The sequence below is a fragment of the Anopheles gambiae genome, chromosome 2 (genome assembly GCF_943734735.2).
Source record: "Anopheles gambiae chromosome 2, idAnoGambNW_F1_1, whole genome shotgun sequence".
Classification (NCBI taxonomy): domain Eukaryota; kingdom Metazoa; phylum Arthropoda; class Insecta; order Diptera; family Culicidae; genus Anopheles; species Anopheles gambiae.
In genome coordinates this window covers 54,203,670-54,213,553 of record NC_064601.1, presented here as the reverse complement: position 1 = coordinate 54,213,553, position 9,884 = coordinate 54,203,670, and the positions used below count along the sequence as shown (strand labels likewise).

Genomic DNA, 9,884 nt, shown 5'->3' with positions numbered 1-9,884 from the left:
GCTGTCAATATTCTCGCCTTGAAGGTGCGTATACACTGTGCAAATGAGCTGAACTATGTGGAATGGATGATTTTTCCAGAAAACTATCCGTTCAAGATGTTTAAGCGAAGCATTACAGTACATAGTTAAATGCGTTGTAATTTTATCATTACATTATACTAAAGATACCATTCGAGACTCACGCATCTTCGATGTTTGAACGATTCTCGGTCAAATTTGTAACCACCTCCGTGTATGCAATGCAGGCGTAAATTCCATGCACCGTGTATACGTGTCTTAATCATGTCGATTTTTCAGCTGTCATTATATCGTTCAATTTGGCTTAATGTTTACATTAAGTTCTTCCTGAAAGAAACATTAATAAGCCCGAAAATTAGACAAAACTTGATAAAAACCTACTGCTGCGTGTAACTTGTACCCTCATTCACCGAAATAAACTATGGTAAGTGCATTTAAAGTGGCTCAACAGCACGAAAGTACTGTGTAGGTCAAGCAGAAACTGATATGTTTTGGATACTGTTGCACCATACGATCTCTATGTTGAGTGTTACATTGTATTTTTGCTATTTAGAAATTGTGCCAGCTTGTCTGGATCCCTTTCTGTATTGTTTATGCTACCATCTCCTTTGCAGAACAAATTAAAGCTGAATCAAAAGGTGAAGGTAAACAAATTTATCTCGCTAACACAAACCGGAGAGCAGACGGCCATCCGATGTCTGCAGGACAACGAATGGAAGCTCGATCTGTCTTGCGATACCTACTTCCAAAATCCGGATCTGTACTATCGTGAGCTAGACAAAAAGAAAATCGAACAGCTATTTAATGTGTATCGCGATCCGTCGGACCCGAATAAAATCAATTCCGACGGAGTGGAGCGATTTCTGGAGGATCTACACCTAAATCCGGAATCGAAGCTGGTGCTTATCATTGCCTGGCGCTTCAAAGCGGAGGCACAGTGCGAGTTCACACGGAATGAGTTCATCAACGGGTTCTACGATCTGGGTGTGGACAGTATAGAGAAGCTAAAGGAGAAGCTACCGAGGCTCGAGCAGGAACTGAAGGATCCGGGACGGTTCAAAGATTTCTACCAATTCACCTTCAACTATGCAAAGGACCCGGGACAGAAGGGCCTCGATCTGGAAATGGCTATCGCGTACTGGAACATTGTACTTAACGATCGGTTTAAATTTCTCGATCTTTGGTGCAAGTTTTTGGTGGTATGTACAATGCAGCTACCATTTCGAGTGCCAGAAATGACCGAAATTATGTTTCTTTCGACAGGAAAATCACAAGCGATCAATACCGAAAGATACGTGGAATTTGCTCCTTGACTTTGCCACGTACATTGATGACAGTATGTCCAACTATGACGCAGAAGGAGCATGGCCGGTGCTTATCGATGACTTTGTCGAGTGGTGCCTGAAGCAGAACAAGGTAACTCATCCGTCGGTCATAACATCCACCACGGGCAGCCACGGTGGTGGGGGCGTAGTGTGCAGTCCGCATTCGATGCAGCACGTCCCATCCACCTCGACGATGATGAGTACCGTTCCCGTGCCTGGGGCGGCCACGGCAACATCTACGACAACGACAAGCAACCCGTACGGTGGCAGCCGGTCGAGCCCGTACGGTACAGCGGCCGGTAGCACGGCGGCCAATATGTTTTACTAAAACCACGGCAGAACCCGTTAGTCGGTTAGTTGACCACAGTGAGGACAGTTAGTCGATCAGCCAACCAGCCCGTCACAGTCTCTCTTACTTTCCTTCCCTCTGTCCCGCTTCTGTCGGTGTTGCGTATCCACAGCGCATCGAAAAGCGTTGTCCTCAGTAAATGATCTTAACCATTTTATTTTATGTTTTCACACAGCGGCAGGAAATATCGTAGTTGTGTAGTGTTTGGTGAAAATGTGGCGGTGCGATAGGGAGTTCTCTTTCATGTCGTACGGGTGGCTGGTTCCTACCCGTACAACTACCTGGAACAGAAACTGTGCAAACCCACTGGAATCTTTTTTCACGTGCTGCTGTACACGTTTTGCATGTGCATTCATTCCCCCCTTGTGCTCCTCAAGGTCTGTTAATATCTGATGGTCAACTAAACCTGTCAGATCGTAAATGAGATATTATCCTAAATCTGTAATGCAGTATGGTGGCAGCGACGTTCTGGTGCGAATTAGTGTTTGATTTGTTTCTCTTCATCATACTGAAGTTTCTATGCAAAAAAATCTGAAGTACTAATATTGCTTTGTTGTATAATATTTAATTTTTTGTAGGTTGCTAGAGTCATGCAAACGCGGCAAATGTCACATTGTACGCCACACGAGGGCATAGCGAACCATTTTTGAAAATAGAACATGAAAAGAAGAAGAAAAAACAGAAGAAACTTTTAGGATATTTTCGAAATTCACCTAGCAGAGCAAAACACTGCATAGTTATTGATTTGAAGAAAATTTAATGAATCACACCAATAATTAAGTTACGAATGTATACATCGTTTGTCATCGCATATTTTCTTTCTCAAAATCTAGATTTCTATCCGAAAAGAGAACCTTTCTTTCCAGTCATCTTGTAACCATTGTTAGTTTAAACCTTCGCGGGCGATTTATTATGCGGTATCAATTATGTTACCTATCTACCGTGGTCGTTGTTCGCCGATATGGGCAATTGTTGGTCAATCGAATATGTTCAAGTACTTTTTTGTGCCTTGCATTAGCAGCTTTAAAACGAAAAAAAAACAAACAAACAAACATTTAGCTTAGTTAGAAGGATTTGCTAAGCATCTACCTGCTAATGTCTTTGGTACGGATTGGAGTAGGAAAATTGTGACGAGAATCATTAATTCACATGAGTTTCGCTTGGCGTCAGACTCTGCTTGCGTGTGCGATATCGTGCCAATCCTGTGCGTAAAAGGTCTCGATTCTCAAAACTCCACGTACCAACGGATAAGCCCGTGCAAAGCACACCAACTAACAGGTGGCATACAATTGAACGCCCGCTAAAGTATGCCTCTGACACTTTGCACACTATACCGGAAACTATTAGCACGCTCAGGTACATCGGCCCGGGCAGGGACTTTTGCAACGGGTTCATCCCAATCGATCGGAAGTGCTTGTTGATGTAAAACACGCTATAACTGATCCGGAAGCTCATGTTGCAGCAATTCGCCAGTATAAAGCCAACCGGACCGAACCAATTGGTAAGCTGATAGGACAGCAACAAAAAGGTGACGGAGAAGAAAGCCATATAGTAGTTGTAGGTATCGATCTGTTTGGATGTGTTCGTGGCAAACATGTACCCCTCGGTGATGCCGTTCGGGGCAAGCAGCACGATTGCAAGGCTGTGCCAACGGAGCAGCTGCTCGGGCAGGCCACCTTCTACGAAATCTGCTCCACCGTACAAAAGCAACACCGTGCCGGAGTAGCTCTGCGCAAACACGAACGCCAACAGACCGATCGACGTTACCGTTTTCATTACGTACGCAAGGACGTCCGATGCTTCCTGTACCATTTCGCGCTTCTGCTCCGCCAGCGCCGAATCGCGTGCAATGGTTTGCGTAAAGTAGAAGTAGCTGCTATCTTCGATGGGACGGAAGATGAATCTGGCTGCCAGGCTGCCCATATTATTGACTACATCGTACGTTGCCTGCTCGCTGAATGTCAGCACCGGGCTAACGGACATGACGTACTTTTCACCCTCAGTTAACACTTGCTTCAGGACTCCCTGCTTCGCGAAGCTCAACACGAGCGTTTGTAGATCGGAGTTAAACATAGAGTTCTAGTGAGTGCACGGGAAAATGCAAAATAAACGTTAAATTAGAGGAGACTTTGCACAGCAACTTTGCTGAACATACTTACCGGATTTGGTAGCACTCCTGGAAGCATTTGCTTGATCGAAACAAAGGGAAAATCCTCCATATTTTCAAAATGCTGTCCGTACTGGTCACGCAGCACGTACTTGTCGTCAACTTTTTTGAGATCCTTACGATACTGCAGCAGCTTCGGGATGTAAAAGTAGTAGAAGGCATAGTTTCCGACTATAATTGTGCATGCACTGGTGATTTGTGCAATTCCGAAAGCATATATGGTAATGTCCTTGTTCATCAGCACGATCAAGATGAAGATGAACGATCGAATGAAGATGTGGCCGGTGTCAAGGATGACTTTCAGCTTCACAAAACAAAACACCTGCCCTACGAAGATCGGTGCCTCTGCCGTCATTTCAATGATGCACGAAAATGCTATCGCGAAACAACCGAACCGATACTGCTCGGCGTAGATAGCATCCACTGCCGATAGCCAGTTCAGCCAAATGTATAAGCACGGCAGGGTGAGCGCGAAACATACTGGAACGCTAGCAAGGGAAAAGAAACGTGCATCAGTTCTAGCGTTGATCCAGGTATGCCGACAACGTACGTGATCCAGAGTTGATTTATCAGCTGAGCCCAACTACATTGCTTATTGTGGCGTGAGCTAAGAGCTGATCGGATGATCGCTTCCTTCGACAGGAAGAGCAGAGTGCTTTCGAGGAGCAGCAGTCGTACGTTCGTGATTCCAAGTACTTCCCGTCCAACGTTCCGCACTATGAATGCGTTGATGGCGAACGTAATACATCGGCATATAATCTGAAATAAAATGAACGAACGAGACGTAACTGGTAAATCTCTAAAATACACCTGTATTCATTACCTGAAAGACGATACTGAAGGAGGCATTCTGCAAGCTGCTAACAAGAACATTTCGACCCATGGCGAATTAAGTGTTTGTCTGTATACAACCACCACACAAAACATATAACACATGCAACAATGATGTGAACACTTAGCTTCTACGGAAGAAATTATGGGGATCGTAATGCTCCGCAGCCCAACTACTGCATCCTGGCCTTGTGAAAAAAGGCCAGTCCTCGGAGCAGAGAACTTCTTGCCACCGGGGAATTATTTATGTTTACCGAGCTTGACTGGGACAGCTGTTTTGTGCCGTGGTCAATTGTTGTGACGTTGGAACCGTTGCGAGCCAGTTTGACAGCTGACAGCACGTTCTACCGCTCGTTTGCTCGCTCGCTCACTCGTTCGTTCAAAACATCTTCGGGCAAGCTCTCTCTCGCCCTCGGTGGTTGTTTGCGTGACAAAGTCGCCGGAGTGCAGTCGTGTATTTTCATCTCAGCATCGCGTTTGTTTTGCAGATAACAGTGATTGTTGATAAAAAAGTGTCGCACTTAGACCAGCAGTTTGAATCGCCTTACATTATCTATATATTCTATTTTTCAATAAACCTTAAACATCGAGCCTTTGTGTGCGGGATAAAAAAGTCTTGCAGCTCACGGCACATACGCGAAGTAGAAGTATACACCGTACGCAAAATGCCCGCAACAGTGCAGAACGTCTCAGGGGATAGTGATAAACATAGCAGTGATACGACGGCTGTTCAATTCTACAACGACCACGTTTTCAGTGCTGGAGGTGATGGAAAAGTAAAGGTAAATATCGTGGCCATACATTCTGCACCATTTATGGTTTCTGTTTGCACCGCTTGGCTTCGAGAAAACGATCATTCTCGAAGGCGACAGCGGGGATCTAAAATTAGTTCTTCGCTTCTGAGACATGCACTTCCGATCGCCGTCATCTGTGATGCGCCAAGCGCTTTGTACGAATGAAAGAATGTAAGAGTTACAGATATTAATGAAACTCTGCGAGATTTTGGAGATAGCGCTTATCAATCGAATGCACGTCCTTTTATCTTTACATTACCCTCCACATGTTACATTCAATGAAAAGAGTACAACAGCAAGCTTAGCCAACAGTCGTCGGCCTGCTATAACCGAAGCTTATTCATAATTTTCCAATTTTACAGGTATGGACTAAAGATTTACGACTGGTTAAAGAGCTTACGCCTCATGAGGCTTACATTTACACGATGGTAATCGATTCGAAAGGCCAGCTCTATACCAGCAGCTGCGACGGTACGATCAAGTGCCTTACGAGCCCGCTCACCAGTGACGACTGTAAGGAACTGCTCAAATGCAAGGATGAGATCGAATGTCTGTTCGTCGATCCGAAGGATAATCTGTACAGCGGCGACGATAAGGGCATCATTACGATGTGGATCGATCAACGCATCAAGTATAAGTTCAATGTGGTCGAGCAGGTACGCTCGATGGCCATACAGAAGAACATAATATACTCGATTCGAGATAACGATCTGACCGTGACGGAAATCATCGAAGGATCCGCTTCGGGTCGCTTCATGACGAAGGCGTCCATCCCCGGCAGATGCCCGGTGCGGCTGTGCGGCGGTTGTACTGAGGATGGAGTTTACCAAAATGTAGCTATACTCACGCGAGATGGGTTGGGTATCACGATGATTCGAAATAGCAAACAGGAACAGTATCCTGTAACATGGACCAAAGAGGTAAGTGGTATGGTTACTGTTGTAGTAAAAGAAAAAATAATGTAATCATCGACTTGGTTTCGGTACTTTCCAGAATGCCCATAACATGATAATCAATGCCATGGCGGCGAAGGATGAGTACCTGTACACTGCAGGCTACGGCGGTATAATCAAGCAGTGGTCAGAGCTGGATGCTAAACAACCGAAACTGACCGGCGAAGTTGTAGTTGGTTCTAATGGCATTTGCATTAACGCTGTCGCTATGGGCGCGGACAAAACACACTTGTATGCCGGATGTAGCGACGGAACATTGCAGCTCGTAGCATTCGACTAAAGCTTCCCCGTCGAGCGATGCCATTTGATGTGCATTTCATCCGTTTAGCGTCGAGATGCCTTGTGCCATCGGAATGCGAAAACGTAGTCAAGCTGGTTGGGTATATGCTTGCCTATTAATTGCCACCTACCTACTCGAACCTATTGCCGGTCGTAAGCTAGTCGAGCAGCCTTGTCGATGTCGGCGATTGCTAAACAATGAAACGATAGGTCGCTTCCAAAAGTAAAGCGTGTATAGTTTTTCCTGCATTAATTTATCGTTTACCTAGGGGAGCCAAAGAAATCATGTACTAGAAAGCAAAAGGTACCAAAGTTCAAACGGTTTGCGGTGGGAATGTTTGCAAAATAAATACAAACTGATAAATGCTATTTTTAAAAACGAATCCAAAGTGTATTCTTCTTTTATTAAACCAACGATTGTCCCATTTCGTTCGTCATGTTGATCTGCTAAAAAGGCCTTTTGTATTAATCACACCGTTTTCTGTGTAAACCTTGTGATTTGGTTTTGAGCAAACGTCAAATAAACTGACAACATGCAATTGTTTGTATTTTTTCTACAGCAATCGCCGCACTGGCCGGGTGGTCTGGAAGAGAAGCGATTTTTCGAGAATTATTATCCAGTGTATTGAACTTCATTCAACCTCATCCAACTGCACTCCGCAATGGAAACTATAGCAGAGCAGAGTGATGTTTTTCCGAAGCTGAACGTCGAGGAAGAGCCTGAGCTAAGTGCTACTGAAGTGGAATCCATGTGCATGAACTGCCACGAAAATGTAAGATGACCGGGAGCACACACACACTAAAGTTGGGTTAAGGCGGATCAATCATTCGCGGGGTGGTGGTAGTTGAGGTATTACTTTGAATCTCCTTCTCATTTCAGGGCACTACGCGTTTGCTCCTCACCCAGATCCCTTTCTACAAGGAGGTGGTGATAATGTCGTTTTTCTGTGACCACTGCGGGTATGAGAATAACGAAATTCAACCTGGTGGTGAAATTGCACCGAAAGGTATCGAATTCCGCACCGAGATTGTGACGCCCCGTGACCTGAACAGGCGTGTGGTAAAGTCGGACTTTTCGTGCATACGCATTGAGGAACTTGATTTTGAAATTCCGGCTCAATCACAGAAGGGTGAGGTAACAACGGTGGAGGGTATCATCGATCGTGTGGTTCGAGGGCTGGACCAGGATCAGCCCGTCCGTCGGATACAGCATCCGGAAGCGGCGGAACAGATTGATGCATTTATCAGCAACTTGCAGAAACTGAAGGAATTGGAACGACCTTTCACACTGACGTTAACGGACATTTCGGGCAACAGTTTTGTGGAAAATCCTAACGCTCCGCAAAAGGATGTGGCTACAACGATATCGTACTTTCAGCGGACGAAAGAACAAAACCATATGTTGGGCATTTTCGCGCATGACGAAGTTGCCGATAAACCGAGCAATGATGCGGTGGAGGAATCCGTCAAGCTTGAATCGGTGCCAGAGGAGGTGGACAGTCTGTTGAAACCAATTCGCGAAGGTGCCTGGCCGCTGGAGGAGCTCCAGGGTGAGGTGCTGCAGTTTCAGACGCACTGTCCCGAGTGTGCTGCCGCGTGCGATACGAACATGAAGGTGACAACGATTCCCCATTTCAAGGAGGTAGTAATCATGGCCACGGTTTGCGACAATTGTGGTTTGCGCACGAACGAGGTGAAACCGGGCGGGGGCATTGAAGAGCAGGGCGTGAAAATCGAAGTAAGCGTACGTGGTAGGATCGATTTTGCGCGTGACGTTCTGAAATCGGAATCCTGCAGCTTGCATATTCGCGAGCTGGAGTGCGAGGTCGGTGCCGGTGCGCTGGGTGGAAGGTTTACCACGATCGAGGGCCTATTGACAGCGATGCGTGAGCAGCTGGTGGAAAGTACCGGCATGTTTATGGATTCGAATGACGCAGAAACGAAAGAGCGAATGGATAAGTTCTTTGGCGAACTGGACGCGGCTATCGCTGGCGACAAACCGCTGACGATAGTGATGGATGATCCCACTGGCAACAGCTACGTGCAGTCACTAAACGATGATGGTACACCCGATACGGCATTGCGGATCATTCGTTACCATCGATCATACGATCAAAACGAGGAGTTGGGTTTGAACGACATGAAAACGGAAAACTACGCTGAAGAAGAGAAGACAGAAGAAGCGGATAAGAAGGAGAACTGCTGAACGAGGTCTTACAGGATCGTAATACATAACGCGTGTTAATAATTGTAAAGTGGGTGGTTTTATTGAAGAATAATAAAACACAAATAATGCGCTCCTTATTTCTCCGGCTGTCCAACGCCCTGCTGGTTCTGCGACTCAGCGTCCTCACGAATAACCGTTTCACCGTCGAGTTTTTTCAGCGGAAGCAACCGTTTGCTTGCCTCCGCCCGCCAAATGCTCTCTTCCATCGACTCCACCAGTGGATTGCCGGCAAAGAGCAAGTCTTCCAGCATGGGCAAATCGGCCAGACGGTTGAACTCGACCCAATCTTTGACCAGATTGTTGCTCATGTACAGCACCTTCAATCTCTTGAGCACACTGATGCCTTTCAGTTTTTCGATTAGGTTGTAGCTAATCCAGAGTTCTTCCAGCGTATCACTGACTCCTTCAAGGCCGGAAATCGCTTTGATGTAATTGCGTCCCAGTGAAAGCACCCGTAGGTTCTTCATGCCGCTCAGTCCATAGATTTTGTCAATCATATTGGTGGATAGCGATAATTTTCTATCGAATGAAACAAGCAAATTGGAGCGCATCTGATTGTATCGTTTAGGTAGCATTGAATAGAAACATTATATACTCACTGGCATGCCGTCAGCGTTGAGAAGGTGGTATCCATTTTTTCTATTGGAGGCCACTGGAAGCAGAGGTCAATCTCTTTCTCATCGCATGAATTTGTTTTAGTACGATCTTCGAGTCGTTTGAGAGCTTCTTTGATGGTGGTAGCTTTGGCTATTGCCATTTTGTAAAGTAATTGTAAAAGATGTTAGTAAAATGATACAGTTCTGATGAAAGCGCACGTTCTCGAAACAAGTGGAAAAAGAAATGGGGCAGCAACAAACAAACCAATATCAATAATAACAAAGACCGGTAACCATGGAGAGAACGAGACAGCAGCTATCGCACCCTCGTAGTTCACATGGCAA

General features: G+C 45.6%; 5 protein-coding genes across 5 annotated transcripts; 3 read left to right on the top strand and 2 right to left on the bottom strand.

Annotated features, from left to right (window-relative positions):
• Positions 1 to 273: 273 nt before the first annotated feature.
• On the top strand, positions 274 to 2,493 carry LOC1274563 (DCN1-like protein 1). Its single transcript, XM_313704.6, has 3 exons — positions 274 to 442; positions 633 to 1,217; positions 1,282 to 2,493. The coding sequence occupies exons 1-3, from the start codon at positions 440 to 442 to the stop codon at positions 1,669 to 1,671; spliced, it is 978 nt and encodes a 325-aa protein (XP_313704.6). The 5' UTR covers positions 274 to 439; the 3' UTR covers positions 1,672 to 2,493.
• Positions 2,494 to 2,572: 79 nt separating this feature from the next.
• Positions 2,573 to 5,023, bottom strand: LOC1274562 (protein RFT1 homolog). Its single transcript, XM_562163.5, has 4 exons — positions 4,683 to 5,023; positions 4,410 to 4,618; positions 3,852 to 4,347; positions 2,573 to 3,771 (listed from the first exon to the last, which is right to left on the bottom strand). Exons 1-4 carry the CDS (start codon positions 4,740 to 4,742, stop codon positions 2,833 to 2,835), a joined length of 1,704 nt encoding a protein of 567 aa, XP_562163.5. The 5' UTR covers positions 4,743 to 5,023; the 3' UTR covers positions 2,573 to 2,832.
• On the top strand, positions 5,016 to 7,099 carry LOC1274561 (uncharacterized). The gene is made up of 3 exons (XM_313702.5): positions 5,016 to 5,472; positions 5,847 to 6,404; positions 6,478 to 7,099. Exons 1-3 carry the CDS (start codon positions 5,356 to 5,358, stop codon positions 6,715 to 6,717), a joined length of 915 nt encoding a protein of 304 aa, XP_313702.3. The 5' UTR covers positions 5,016 to 5,355; the 3' UTR covers positions 6,718 to 7,099.
• A 150-nt stretch (positions 7,100 to 7,249) lies between these two features.
• LOC1274560 (zinc finger protein ZPR1) lies at positions 7,250 to 9,020 on the top strand. Its single transcript, XM_562161.5, has 2 exons — positions 7,250 to 7,489; positions 7,597 to 9,020. Exons 1-2 carry the CDS (start codon positions 7,379 to 7,381, stop codon positions 8,920 to 8,922), a joined length of 1,437 nt encoding a protein of 478 aa, XP_562161.5. The 5' UTR covers positions 7,250 to 7,378; the 3' UTR covers positions 8,923 to 9,020.
• LOC1274559 (dynein axonemal light chain 1) lies at positions 8,955 to 9,863 on the bottom strand. The gene is made up of 2 exons (XM_313700.6): positions 9,543 to 9,863; positions 8,955 to 9,462 (listed from the first exon to the last, which is right to left on the bottom strand). Exons 1-2 carry the CDS (start codon positions 9,698 to 9,700, stop codon positions 9,018 to 9,020), a joined length of 603 nt encoding a protein of 200 aa, XP_313700.4. The 5' UTR covers positions 9,701 to 9,863; the 3' UTR covers positions 8,955 to 9,017.
• Between the last annotated feature and the right edge of the window lie 21 nt (positions 9,864 to 9,884).

Bases quoted from the DNA above. Each gene is read 5' to 3' on its own strand.
- LOC1274559 (XM_313700.6), bottom strand. From the start codon at position 9,700: ATGGCAATAGCCAAAGCTACCACCATCAAAGAAGCTCTCAAACGACTC. The intron at 9,463-9,542 runs GTGAGTATATAA...TTCATTCGATAG, and splicing joins TCAACGCTGACGGCATGCCA to AAAATTATCGCTATCCACCA.
- LOC1274561 (XM_313702.5), top strand. From the start codon at position 5,356: ATGCCCGCAACAGTGCAGAACGTCTCAGGGGATAGTGATAAACATAGC. The intron at 5,473-5,846 runs GTAAATATCGTG...CCAATTTTACAG, and splicing joins GAGGTGATGGAAAAGTAAAG to GTATGGACTAAAGATTTACG. The intron at 6,405-6,477 runs GTAAGTGGTATG...GGTACTTTCCAG, and splicing joins CTGTAACATGGACCAAAGAG to AATGCCCATAACATGATAAT.
- LOC1274562 (XM_562163.5), bottom strand. From the start codon at position 4,742: ATGGGTCGAAATGTTCTTGTTAGCAGCTTGCAGAATGCCTCCTTCAGT. The intron at 4,348-4,409 runs GTACGTTGTCGG...TTCCCTTGCTAG, and splicing joins ATAAATCAACTCTGGATCAC to CGTTCCAGTATGTTTCGCGC. The intron at 3,772-3,851 runs GTAAGTATGTTC...TGCACTCACTAG, and splicing joins CAGGAGTGCTACCAAATCCG to AACTCTATGTTTAACTCCGA.
- LOC1274560 (XM_562161.5), top strand. From the start codon at position 7,379: ATGGAAACTATAGCAGAGCAGAGTGATGTTTTTCCGAAGCTGAACGTC. The intron at 7,490-7,596 runs GTAAGATGACCG...TTCTCATTTCAG, and splicing joins GCATGAACTGCCACGAAAAT to GGCACTACGCGTTTGCTCCT.
- LOC1274563 (XM_313704.6), top strand. The intron at 1,218-1,281 runs GTATGTACAATG...TTCTTTCGACAG, and splicing joins TTTGGTGCAAGTTTTTGGTG to GAAAATCACAAGCGATCAAT.